We start from the raw sequence: 14746 nt of genomic DNA, 5'->3' as shown, positions 1-14746 counted from the left end.
CCCAAAGACTCCCATAGTAAAAATATCAAAAGTCATCTCACTAATTTGAAGAAAAATGCCTTAAAACAACATATTACCAACGAGCAAATGGTATTCATACAGGTAGACAGAGCTGGGGGGCTGGTCATCCTTAATAAGGGGTGATTATGAGCATATCGGCTACTGAGAACACAATATAATATAAATAACCTCATATAGACATATATGTGGAAGAACTTTGACCTATATTGATAGAGATACTCCTATAAAGAGGTCGTCAATAACGATGAATTTCAAATTATAAACAAGAAAAATCCTGTTATACCAATATTTTATTGTTTACTGAAAATACATAGAAAATGTCCACCCGGTATACCAAATGGTGACAGGTATGAATTTACTTACAACAAACATTTCAGATTATGTAGAAGTTTTCTTAATTAAATATATCCAATGTTTATCATCTTATACTAAGGACACCTAGGTAGTATTCCAGATACTAAAAACTACGGAGTGGGAGGGGTTACTGTATTTACTAACATGGGAGTTCTATTGGAGATGGGATAGGTTGCTATGCTCAACCAGTCAGATACTATCTATTATCTTCTAGAGGGTGCTAAATAAATAAGAAGTAGGTTCTGATTGGTTGCCCATAGCATCCTCCCATCTACAATAGAACTCCCTTCAAATAAACCCCGAAGAACAAATATTTTTGTGGTCGGGATGATTTTCACTGTACATATCAATCAATTAATCACAGTAAAAAGCATTGAGAGTTTCTTCAGAATGCCCCCCCCCCTCCCCCCTCCCCCATACATAACCAACCCCAGGCTGAAAGAGCTGGTCCTGGTTTTAAAAATTCAGGGGTTAAACCGAATAGGGGATCCCAGGAATTTTTTAAACCATCATCAAACTCAAGGGCCAGTCCTGGTTCCCAAATATGAGGGCCAAAATAGGGGTCCCCCTATTTTGAGAACCAGCACCGGGCCCAATCATTCAGCAGAGTAATGTCACAGCTGGGGGATACTTATTATATAAGGTCCTGCGGCCAAACCATTAACCCACTGACCGGTCAGCCAATAAAGGGGTCCCCCCTCCAGAATAAACACTTCCCAGGCTGAAGCCCGGGGCTGTCCCCAGTGTCCCATTGCAGTGGGCACCGGGTTAATTGCATTGTAAAAATAAGATGAAACTCTTATGCATTGCTGTGGAACTATGAGTCCCAGCAAGCCTGCACAGCATGCATGGACTTGGGGAACCACAAATCCCAACAGGTGGGGCAATACAGGGCCTGCTGGTACTTGTGGTTCTACAACAATGCCAATAGTTTAAAAACACACACACACACACACACACACACACCTGAAAAGTACAACTTTATTCTATCTGGAGCCCATACATACTTATACTTACCTACCTTGACTCGAAGAATCGGTCCCCTTCTCTAGTAGAAAATCCATTTGGGTCGATGGTCAGGTGGGCCGAATTTGAGTCCTGCTTGCCGTTGGTGGTGGCTGGGACTCTCCTCTCTGTTCAGCGGCTTTGAGTATATAGCCGTGGCTTAGGGAAAATGGCTGCCGGCCTGCTGCACTGAGAACCTGTCTCAGTGCAGGAGGATATATATTCCCTGCCTGTACAGTTCACCCCAACCACAAGGTGGCGCTGCTCAGCAATAGTAGCACCAGGTTACTGCAGAGTCCATCCTGTCCTGTGTGGTGGGAATATTTGGGATTGATCCATGATACCTGGGTGGATGCCAGTGGCGTAACTACAGTATAGCACTGCAGCCCCCGCGACCGCGGGGGGGGGGGGGGGGGGGGGGCGCTGTGCATGTGGGGGCGCCGGGGGCTGCAGTTCTATAGTTACACCCCCCGCAGACTTACCTATCTCGCTGGTCCCGGCGGCTCCGTTCTTCTGCTGAGGACCACCACAAAAAGGCCGCCCCCATATAGCACACAGTTCTCTGAAACTGTCTGCTGTATGGGGGCGGCCATTTTGTGGTGGTCCTCAGCAGAAGAACGGAGCTGCCGGGACCAGCGCGATAGGTAAGGCTGCAGGGGATTGGGGGGGGGGGTTTGCATGGGCAGCGGGGCGGCGGCGGATTGGGGGTGCTTGGCGGGGCGGCGGCGGGTGGGGCGTCCAAAACTTAGTTAGGCCACTGGTGGCTGCAGCTGTGCTTTAAGCTGGTGCAATGGCTGTAAAGCCTTAAGGTGCATTCTCAGGTCTGGAACCAGAACCCTAAGGCAAGTGATAGCTGAATTATTTATTACATATTTGCTGCTCACATGTTACCATAGTTTGAGTGACACTTAGCTGCTGGTACTGTGACCGTATCTGAGCACTGTACAATGTGACTATCTGAGCACTGTACAATGTGACCGTATCTGAGCACTGTACAATGTGACTATCTGAGCACTGTACAATGTGACTATCAGCACTGTACAATGTGACCGTATCTGAGCACTGTACAATGTGACCATATCTGAGCACTGTACAATGTGACCGTATCTGAGCACTGTGCAGTGTGACTATCTGAGCACTGTACAATGTGACTATCTGAGCACTGTACAATGTGACCGTATCTGAGCACTGTACAATGTGACCGTATCTGAGCACTGTACAATGTGACCGTATCTGAGCACTGTACAATGTGACTATCTGAGCACTGTGCAGTGTGACTATCTGAGCACTGTACAATGTGACCGTATCTGAGCACTGTACAATGTGACCCTATCTGAGCCCTGTGCAGTGTGACCCTATCTGGGCCCTGTGCAGTGCGACCCTATCTGGGCCCTGTGCAGTGCGACCCTATCTGGGCACCATACTTCCCGCTGCAGGCAGCCTCAGTGTCCATCCTAAATTAGCTTCACAGACTCAGCATTTGTACAGGGGGAGAACAGGACTGAGGAGTCAGGACACCACAGGCTTCTCCCAGAGAACTTCTCTGAGAGAAGCCTGTGGTGTCCTGACTCCTCAGTCCTGTTATTGTGCAGGGGGAGCAGCCTGTGGTGTCTAGTTATTGTGCAAGGGGGGCAGCCTGTGGTGTCCAGTTATTATTATGCTGGGGGAGCGGCCTGTGGTTTCCAGTTATTATTATGCTGGGGGAGCAGCCTGTGGTGTCCAGTTATTATTATGCTGGGGGAGCGGCCTGTGGTGTCCAGTTATTATTGTGCTGGGGGAGCAGCCTGTGGTGTCCAGTTATTATTGTGCTGGGGGAGCGGCCTGTGGTGTCCAGTTATTATTGTGCTGGGGGAGCGGCCTGTGGTTTCCAGTTATTATTATGCTGGGGGAGCAGCCTGTGGTGTCCAGTTATTATTATGCTGGGGGAGCGGCCTGTGGTGTCCAGTTATTATTGTGCTGGGGGAGCGGCCTGTGGTGTCCAGTTATTATTGTGCTGGGGGAGCGGCCTGTGGTGTCCAGTTATTATTGTGCTGGGGGAGCGGCCTGTGGTGTCCAGTTATTATTGTACTGGGGGAGCGGCCTGTGGTGTCCAGTTATTATACAGGTGGAGTGGCCTGTGGTGTCCAGTTATTATACACAGGGAGCAGCCTGTAGGATCCATATAGTTTGTTTTATTCTCTGTAATGGGCCTTACAGTGTGTTCAATAATGTGTAATGCCTCCTTTTTCTGATGCCACGCCTCCTTTCCATGAGACCTCACACACCACGCAAGGGTCCCGTTTGCTGCAGGTGGGCCTGTGTGCTCGAAATGCCAGGGCCGATTTCTGATCCCAGTCTGGCCCTGGCGGCAGTGGTGGCTCTTGATCGCTCTCTTCCCGGCTGTCAGAGGAGGACCCGACCCATCCTCCAATGGCCGGCAACAGAAAACGGGCAGATCGGCAATATGTCTAATGGGTGGTCCTGTGCACCCCTGAACCACCCTTTAGATGATTTCATCAACCAGTGCACTGCAGAGCGATAAAAAAAATGCATGGGACATCGACACCCGCAGTTGTCATCTATGCCATACAGTCCAGGAAAGGTAGCCACAGGTGACCCACACTCTATACATACCCTCCAACTGTACCGATTTACCCGGTACAGTACCGTTTTCTAACGGCCTGTACCGGTTAAATTACCCTGTACCGATTGTACCGGTTTTCTAGCCTTCAGGCTTCAGCCGCAGCGTGTCGCCTCCTTCTAGTTCCTGCACTTCTCTGTCTCAGCCGAGGAGGCCGGGGGGACTCTTGGAGTTGTAGTTTCAGACTGCCGGCTATTCCCCAGGGAGCTTGAAGGGGAGCCGCCGAACAAGACTACAACTCCCAAGGTGCACCAAGGGAGGACACGGCTTCCTCCTGCTCGGGGATAGACGGGAGAAGAACTTCACTTATGCATGCTGTTTGTCTGTCATAGACCTGATAGATGCGCAGCGCAGCAGGAGAGGACCAGCGGGGCAGGGCAGGTAAATTATTATGTTCAACTCACACACGGTGGGTATTGAAACTATCGGAAAGACCACGCCCCTTTTCCCGAAGCCACGCCCCTCCCGTTTTTTTTTTTTTTTTTTTTTTTTTTTTTGTACCGATTTCTGACCCTCACATGTTGGAGGGTATGTCTATACTCATGGCTGAATCTTAGTGTACCACTTTCCGTCTATGTGATGTTGGGAGGTATGTATTAAGGTGCCCACACAACAGTTTGTTTGCCGATCGGCCAATTTTCGACCGATTGTCCGATTTTACTGCAAATCAGACAGAACTTGAAATGATCACAATCAGATGCTCCCTCCCGCAGATCTTTTGCTGCATCTTCTGATCTTACATGCTGCATGAAAGATCGGAAGATTTTGTGAAAGATCAATAGGAACGCATGTGCAAATCTTAAGATCGCTGATCTGTCTAGTACCATAAGAGCATTTAGTTTAACACATTTTACAACTTTTTTATTGCCGGGCTACCGGTAGTTGCTTAACATTTATATAGAAGCCTCTCAGTAACACCCCCCCCCCCTTCCTCCCCAGGCAAAGTACAACTTGTGTAATAGGGTCAGCAGTGAATGTTACCAGCGAAAATGTCAACAGTGAAGTTAGGGGGCGGCATAAACATTCTCTGTGTTTAAAAGCAAATTATCACCAGGAGAACAGAGAGGAGACATAGCCAGCTCCCTGTGTACCCTACACGCTGTACAGCGCTCGCAGTAAGTACCCGAAATATTAGCATAAGAGATGGCAGATTGTTCTGTGAAATGATTAAGTCGTGCAAATATTTATGTCAGACATTTCAATGTAAAAATGATTATTGGAGAACAAAGATAAAATGTTCTGAAATATATAATTTACATGTTTGCTACTGTAACCTACAGCAATGTAACTGTCTCAAAGCAGAATAACATCCCTATTTCATTCAACATAATGTATTTTGATATTCAAAGCATCTGTGATACAGTATATACTACACGTTATGTGGTTTATCACATTCTCTTCTCCATAGCACAGAGGGGTAGATGTATGAAGCAGTGATAAGGGAGGAGAAGGGATAAAGTGCCTGGTACTTTATCACCGACTAATCAGCTCCTGACTGTTAGGTTACATGGGTCCTTTTAATGTACAGTATTTGGAAGTGTATTAGAGTTTTGAGATATATATATATATATAATTAAATCCTTATTATTCCATATGGCTGTTTCATCAGGGCCGGCGCCACCACTAGGCAAATCTAGGCATTTGCCTAGGGCGCCGGCCACTGGAGGGCGGCATTTTGCCCCCCCCCCCCCCGCCCCGTGCCGCCTGGGTACCTGTCCTGGCGCGCTGTGTATTTAAAGCTGGCGGCGGAGGCAGTGAGGGGTCCCTGCAGTCCATTAGAAACAACGAGCGCTATCCGCCGGGCTATGCGGAAGCGCTTCTGTTGTGAAAACACTGGCAGCACGGCGCACGCTATTCTCAGCCAATCAGTGTGCTGCCAGTGTTTTCACAACAGAAGCGCTTCCGCATAGCCCGGCGGATAGCGCTCGTTGTTTCTAATGGACTGCAGGGACCCCCGCTGCCTCCGCCGCCAGCTTTAAATACACAGTGCCGCAGGACAGGTACCCCCCTCCCCCGGCACCGGACAGCGCCGCAGGACAGGTACCCCCCTCCCCTGGCACCGGACAGCGCCGCAGGAAAGGTACCCCCCTCCCCCGGCACCGGACAGCGCCGCAGGACAGGTACCCCCCCTCCCCCGGCACCGGGGCGCCCCCACCCCGACTCGCCTGGGGCGCTCCGGTGCCTTGCACCGGCCCTGTGTTTCATAGATTAAGATTGTGATATTGGCCATAAAATACTTGCTGTGGGGCGATATGCAACATTTTAAATGGAATTGTAAGATTTTTTTTTTCCGTCTTCAGATATTATGTACTGCACATAATGGGGGAAATTAACTAAAGGAAATTTGTAAAAAAAATAGGTGTATTTGTATCCAGAAATACACTTATTTTTGACATTTACTATCCCGAAAATACGGCAATTCGTAGTCGTATTGATAGCACATCAATACAAATACGAATTGCCGTATTTTCGGGATAGTAAATGTCAAAAATAAGTGTATTTTTGGATACGAATACACCTATTTTTTACAAATTTCCTTTAGTAAATTTCCCCCAATATATATAACATTGCATTGCGATTGCATGTGGTTTACAATCACATGCGATCGATCGCAATGCAATCTGCTCCCCCGCCCGCCAGCACTCTACCAGCACCAGATGTTTTATTGCAGGTGGCATGCGACATCGCGGGCAGGAAAAAGAACTTCAGATGCGATCGAAATGTGATGGGAAATTGCATCACGATATCGCATCACATCCGATTGCATAAGTGTATGGGCAGCATTAGTGTAAATATTAACATTCTGCATAATGCAGACAGCATCACAGTGACCATAATACAATATGTACAGAGCAAATCACAGTGACAGCCATATAATACAGAGAACATCACAGTGACAGATATATAATACAGAGAACATCACAGTGACCACCATATAATACAGAAAACATCACAGTGACAGACATATAATACAGAGAACATCACAGTGAGAGACATATAATACAGAGCACATCACAGTGACAGCCATATAATACACAGTAGATTACAGTGATCACCATATAATACTGAGAACATTACAGTGACCACCATATAATACAGAGTAGATCACAGTGATCACCATATAATACAGAGAACATCACAGTGACTGCCATATAATACAGAAAACATCACAGTGACAGACATTTAATACAGAGAACATCACAGTGACAGACATATAATACAGAGAACATCACAGTGAGAGACATATAATACAGAGCACATCACAGTGACAGCCATATAATACAGAGAACATCACAGTGACCGCCATATAATACAGAGAACATCACAGTGACAGCCATATAATACAGAGTAGATCACAGTGATCACCATATAATACAGAGAACATCACAGTGACTGCCATATAATACACAGTAGATTACAGTGATCACCATATAATACAGAGAACATCACAGTGACTGCCATATAATACAGAGAGCATCACAGTGACTGCCATATAATACAGAGAACATCACAGTGACAGACATATAATACAGAGAACATCACAGTGACAGCCATGTAATACAGAGCACATCACAGTGACAGCCATATAATACAGAGTAGATCACAGTGATCACCATATAATACAGAGAACATCACAGTGACTGCCATATAATACAGAGAACACCACAGTGACTGCCATATAATACAGAGAACATCACAGTGACTGCCATATAATACAGAGAACATCACAGTGACCGCCATATAATACAGAGCACATCACAGTGACCGCCATATAATACAGATAACATCACAGTGACTGCCATATAATACAGATAACATCACAGTGACTGCCATATAATAGAGAGCACATCACAGTGACTGCCATATAATAGAGAGCACATCACAGTGACTGCCATATAATACAGAGAACATCACAGTGACCTCCATATAATACAGAGAACATCACAGTGACTGCCATATAATACAGAGAACATCACAGTGACAGCCATATAATACAGAGAATATCACAGTGACTGCCGTATAATACAGAGAACATCAGTGACAGCCATATAATGCATAGAACATCACAGTGACAGCCATAAAATACAGAGAGCATCACAGTGACCGCCATATAATACAGAGAACAGAACAGTGACAGCCAAATAATACAGATAACATCACAGTGACAGCCATATAATACAGAGAACATCACAGTGACAGCCATATAATACAGAGAACATTACAGTGACTGCCATATAATGCAGAGAACATCTCAGTGACAGCCATATAATACAGAGTAGATCACAGTGACAGACAAATACAGAGAACATCACAGTGACAGCCAAATAATACAGAGAACATCACAGTGACAGCCAAAAAATATTGAGAACATCAGTGACAACCATGTAATACAGATAACATTACAGTGAGTCATATAATACAGAGTAGATCACAGTGACCGCCATGTAATACAGAGTAGATCACAGTGACCGCCATGTAATACAGAGTAGATCACAGTGACAGCCATATAATACAGAGTAGATCTCAGTGACCACCATATAATACAGAGAACATCTCAGTGACCACCATATAATGCAGAGAATATCACAGTGACCGCCATATAATACAGACAGCATCAGTGACCACAGTACAAAACATAGAGCATTGCAGTAACCCAAACTGTATAATGTAGAGTGAATGCAGTAACTGCCATTAAAGACAGAGAGCATCAAAGTGACCTCCATAATATTGAGAGATGATTGAAGTAAGAACCATTTATTGTAAAGTGCATTAGAGTGACTGCGATATAATACAAAGAGATGAAGTGACCACCAGTAGGATAGTGACATCTATCTATCTATATATCTATCTACTTGTCTGGTTATGTTTCTTTCTTTCTAAAGGTCCATTCAAACTGGGAGATTTTGCCCAGCGTGTATGGACAATTATGATGGGGAAAATCACTGGGATGAAAATCGCTCAGTGCATACACCATTCTGAGCGATTTTCCCCGGGGTAGACGTCTTTTCATAACAGGACACTACACAGCCCTGTAGGACCACTAAACATTTGCTTGAAACAAGACCACATAAGGGCCCTTATTCTGGTTGGTGCGGTAATATCAGCGTGCGTTCGTGCCGCCGATGTTTTGTGTCTGCGCATGTGCAGAGGCGTCTCTGCGCATGTGCGAGCGGAACGCACGGCCACATTCCGCATGAAATGTGTACACTACGAACAGGGGGTGGAGAGGGGTGTGAAGGGCTGTTTGGGCTCATTACCATATGTTTACACCCCGCGTTTCATGGGCGTTCCTCGAATGATGGGGGAGGTTCCCTGAGATGGAGGAGGTGTATTCATGAGAAATACACGTGCGGTCCGTTTGGACAGCTTCTTACCGCGTACGGACGGAGTTGGCGATCTGTATGGAAGGCGGGGTTTACATTGCACGGTGCTGGCCGCATATTCGGATCCGGCCGCACCGATCAGAATAAGGGCCAAAGTATAATATATACACTTTGTGTAAGGACATATGATTTCCCTCAAGAATGAAGTTCTATAAACTAGCTACAGTCTTGTGTACTCTGGAGTCACTCTTGCAGGCTGTTTAGTAGCTCCCATAAGGCCATCTCTACAACAGGGCAGAAGACAGGACTTCATAGGCCATGGTTGGAGCTGTATTTGGAAAATATATATTGTTTTTCTCTATACAAGACCTAATCTTTTTCTTCCCTTTTTCAGAAGAGATGATTCCCATGGATCCCGTCACGATTCTTCTGTCTGTTGTGGTCATCCTATACCTGGCCAATGTTTTTAACAATCGGAAACAACTTAAGTTAAAAAATTATCCACCCGGACCGACGCCTCTGCCCATCATTGGGAATATGCACATGGTCGACATGGGAAAACCCCATAATTCGTTTATAAAGGTAATACTCTATTTCCAATTCCTGGCAGCCTGGGCTGCAGCGTAATCATCCTATTGGTTAATCAGCCACTGCGACCACCACTCCTCCCTCTATTCAGTATGGTCATGGCTCTCGCCTATGCTTGGGTTCCTTGCAGACCACCGTTGGTGCTCAGTCTCCCCAGATCACCATGTAGAGCTGAGACACCTGAGAATACTACTGTATCACCGAAAAGTAAACCATCATTAAATTGAAAGAATATATCCACCATGTCTTAAATATATTACTCATTTGCTTACACTGTATCAAGGTCCATCTTTTGTACTTTATGGTACTGATCTCTTTCATTAACTTGATCTCTGCAGATACTGAACAAGCTAATTGCTCCGGTATTCTGCACAATTTGTTCATTAATGCAATGTTGGTAAAACTCTTTTTGAATTTATCCCAAATGGAATTAAAGAGTAACTTCTGTTAGATTTTATATATTTTTAAGAAAGTTACTGTTTTTTTTTTTAAACTAAGGTAAGGGTTAGATCAGGTCCTATAATACTTTGGTTCTTTGAATGAGTTCTCTAGTATGTTCCCCAAGCCATTTTCACAATGTACGCCAGTTTTTGGAGAACACCAAGGTAAAAGTAGAAAGGTGAATAGTACAGTAGTTGGGACTAGTGGTCATTTTTAATGAAACTGATTAAAAGTTTGCAAAAGAGTAAAAATTTTAAACTAAGAAACTGAAAGTAATTGGACATCAGTTTATTTATAATACATTGGCTCCCATACATTCGGATAAGTCCGACCCGATTTTCCTGGCATCTCCCTGGGAGGGCTCACATACGATTAGGCACTTAATGTGCCATTTTTTTCATGTAATAAATTGCATGCGATTTATCACATGCAGCTCCCAGGAGCTGCAGGTGGAGAGAGCCAGGAGCCGGGCAGGGGGGCCGTCGAGAGCTGGGGGAAAAAAACCCATACAAACAAATGTGCAGCCACTGATTGGCTGAGAAAGCTCTCTCAGCCAATCAGCGGCCTCCCATTTGGGCGGCCACTGACTGGCTGAGAGTGCTGACAGCCTATTCATTTGTATGCTTTTGTTCTTTTTTTAAATTCGCCTGTCGCCCAGCTCCTCCCGCCCGCTGCTTGGCGTTTCCCGCCTGGCTCCCTCCGCCCAACTCTCGGAGTCCCCCCGCATCGGATGTGATACATATGTGGGTGCTAAAAAGCACCCACGATGTGCCGCTGATTGCTGCACATAAGATTTATCTTATGTGCAGCACATTTGATCACCGGCTCCGTGCGCTCAGCACCGAACATCGGAACGGATGTGATTTGGGCCATGAATTCCATAGGAATCAAGTGAAATACGGCTCAAATCACATAGTCTATGGGTACCTTAACTCTCTCTGCACATGTTACATCTGCCCCACCTGAATTAGGCCCTAGGCCACTGTGGATGTGGCCAGTAAGCAAGATTTGCAGAGATAACCATAAATACATTGGCTGGTTGTGGAAAGTGGAAGATAATGTCACAGCTTAAAATATTTCATATTCTATTAATGATCTGTTTATTTTAATGTGACTGTACAGATGTCGGAGAAGTACGGACCAGTATTCAGCGTCCAAATGGGATCAAAAAGGTTTGTTATTCTGTGTGGGTATGACGCGGTGAAAGACGCTCTAATCAACCGCGCTGAGGAATTCTCTGAGAGACCTTATTCAGCACTCGGTGTTAGAACATCAAGGGAACACGGTAACTGTTTTGTTTTAAAAGTCTTTGAAAACATTACTTAAAAAAACAAAAAACAAAGATGCAGACATATATTATACACATGACAACACAAGGTCGACACTGTTTAAATGTTGACGCTACCAAGATTGTGAAAAGATCCACATGCGTTTTTCAATTTCTTTTCATGTCAGTGTCGACATTTAAGCACGAGGAGTCCCCAATTAGTGTACCCTATCCCCTTGTGGGGCTCGCTTCGCTTGCCATGCTTCAGACCACTTTACCGTTCCCGATCGGAGTCACATGGATGGTAAAGTATGAATAAGTCCAAAAATTAAAAAATATCCAAAAACACTCATGTTGACCTTTTTGTGTGTCATCCATAGCCATCTCGATGGCTCAGTCCTACCTGAAAACATGTACGGATCGTAGGGTCGATGGTCATTAGGTCGACAACTATTGGTAGACAAGCCATATGTTGACTCAGTAAAATGGTTAACATGGCTTAGGTCGCCAGGGTCAAAATGTCGACACACGCAAAAAAAGTTGATATGGAAAAGGTTGACATGAGATTTTCACTTTTTTGTTGTCTATCGTTCATTAGGCTGGCGGGCAGCTTGTTTGCAGATAAGCGCTGATTCACAGTCACATTCAATATGCAGCTGCTAATTAGGGGTATATATTTAGAGACAACAGAAAAACAAAATTAGCAGCAATTTTGAATGTAACTGTTTTAGTTAAAATCAAAATTAAATTCAAAGAATTACTATAATAGCCATATTATACACAATAAAGCCATATACCGGCCGGTACTAAGTACATTTAAAAATGCAATATAATGTGACAATTCTAGCTCAACACAAATAATCAATAATGGTGCCTAATTATGGATCTTAAAATTGCTAGCAATTTCTTAGCAGAACAATAAGTGGGATACCTCCTTGTAAAACTCTCTCACAGCTCAATTGTTTTAAGACGTAGTTTCCACACTTATGAAGAGTAGACTTAAAAGATGTTAAATGCAATAAATGTCCCTTTTAGATTTTGTTATACAGTATCTTATTGGGTGCCGCCGTGCCGGACTTTTCCATAAATTTTGAGATCCTGGCTTTATATTTATGCAGCATGAAAAGTTTATGTTGAAGTAATAAAAGTATATATACTTAAAAGTTGTTGAGTAGAGCTCCGCTTTTAATAAAAGTGTCTCTCCCCGTGGTTAGCGTCCTCGGGTTCACTCCTGGCTGCACCATAAACTTATCATGCTGCATTTAACATCTTATAAGTCTACTGTTCATAAGTGTGGAAACTACCTCTTAAAACAATTGAGCTGTGAGAGAGTTTTACAAGGAGGTATCCCACTTATTGTTCTGCTAAAAAATTAGTAGCAAATTTAAGATCCATAATTATGCATCATTATTGATTATTTGTGTTGAGCTAGAATTATAATATTATATTGCATTTTAAGATGTACTTAGTACCGGCCGGTATATCGCTGTATTGTGTATAATATGGCTATTATAGTAGTTCTTTGAATTTATTTGATTTTCTGTTAGCTTGTTTGCTAGGCTGTAAACAGGCCTGAATCAGGCCCTCTGACCACTTAGTCAGGTATGAGAAACATCTGTTGAAATTTTTTCATGTTGATCTTTCCCATGTTGACCTATTGCACGTGTCAACCATTTGACCATGTCGACCTAAGATACGCTGACCTGCAAACCGCACCCCCATGCAAACAGGGCCATCTTAACAGCATTGTAGGCCCTGTGCAAAGCAATGCCCTGGGGTGCCTACCCACCCATGGGTGCCTTCACCCACCTCAGGGTGCCAGGACGCATGGGAAGCTACTCCATATGCTTCCATACGGTGGACGGATGTAAGCACATTGATTGGTGAATAACTCTAGACATCCGCCGGAGGTGCAGGAGTAGAAGTATGCTGCGGGGTAGGGGGTGCGGCACAGTGATCAGGGCAGTGCTAAACAGCCGCCAGGGTGGTCTGCTGCTTATAAAAAATAAATAGCATCCACTCCCTCCCAATAAGCTCCAAAGACACCGTCCAGGGGCAAATATCATGGTCCATAAGGCCTCTGCTCAAAGGCCCCTAGAGTCAAGGACCCCTGGGCAGATGACTAGTAAGCCCATATGCTAAGATGGCCATACCCGAAAAAAAAATGCTTATTAATGGTGTCCAATCAGTAGGGCAGCTTGTACCAAGGGCGTTATAAGAGAGTAGTGGGCCCGTGCGCAGCTTCCTCCATCTGGGCTCCCTTCTCTCTGCTGTCAGTCACACAGCGCAGTGCTATAGAGTCTGAGCACTAGAGGATAATGTACATGCGCAGATCTCCAGAAAAATGGTGCGGTGGCCAGGACAGGCGATATAACTAGATTACCCCATAAGGTTTAACTGGGGTATGTTTGTGACATTTATATCACCATACATATACAGTATTCCATCTTATATGCAGTATATAAATAAGTGCAATACAGTGACATCTATTCACTATATTCAGGTATTATCTTTGCTCATGGCGAGAACTGGAAAGTGATGAGACGTTTTGCTCTCTCAACACTGCGAGATTACGGGATGGGGAAGAAGAGCATAGAGAACAAGATTAATGAGGAATGCGAATGTTTAATGCAGATATTCAGATCCTATGAAGGTGAGTGTTCTCTCTCATACCATCTATTACTTCCACCACCTTGAATCAAAGGTATGTCAGCATCTTGAATTGTAATAAAGGAAAGTGTGATTGAATAACAAAGAGCTCTCAAGATAAGTTCATGAATGTTATATTGGTAGTAGGGAAGGAAGGGGCAGAAGTAGGACACAGGGAGATCTCGAGCCTCAAAGATGAGGGAACTACTAAATAGTAGTAAATTCCTGCATATGAGTAAAGAGCGCCTGTTTCAGATGTTCTCTTACACCTACAGTAGCATGGAGCTGGCTATAACAGAGGGCAGGAGAGGCTTGCACTTTTCAGATGCACAGATTTGAAACTTACTTTGGAGGTTGTTGCAGTGGCATATGAAAGTAAGTACGATGCTGCAGCCATAAGCAATGTGGCTGCTGTAAACTGCCTTGTATTTGTGCTGCTGCTCTGTTGCTTAGTAACCAGCCAGCTCACTACAGCCT

The 14746-nt window shown here is 44.6% G+C and overlaps 1 protein-coding gene across 1 annotated transcript in view; it reads left to right on the top strand.

Moving 5' to 3' along the window:
* The window catches only part of LOC146063035 (uncharacterized), a 59961-nt gene that overhangs the window by 30633 nt on the left and 14582 nt on the right, over window positions 1-14746 (top strand). Inside the window, exons 11-13 of the mRNA XM_083175045.1 lie at window positions 9719-9906; window positions 11476-11638; window positions 14124-14273. Of these exons, the coding sequence (XP_083031171.1) occupies window positions 9719-9906; window positions 11476-11638; window positions 14124-14273 (501 nt within the window). The remainder of the gene's footprint in view (window positions 1-9718; window positions 9907-11475; window positions 11639-14123; window positions 14274-14746) is intronic.

The sequence above is a fragment of the Crinia signifera genome, chromosome 3, assembly GCF_055691185.1.
Source record: "Crinia signifera chromosome 3, ASM5569118v1, whole genome shotgun sequence".
In the NCBI taxonomy this organism is placed as follows: domain Eukaryota; kingdom Metazoa; phylum Chordata; class Amphibia; order Anura; family Myobatrachidae; genus Crinia; species Crinia signifera.
This window is presented reverse-complemented; position numbering and strand designations above follow the sequence as displayed.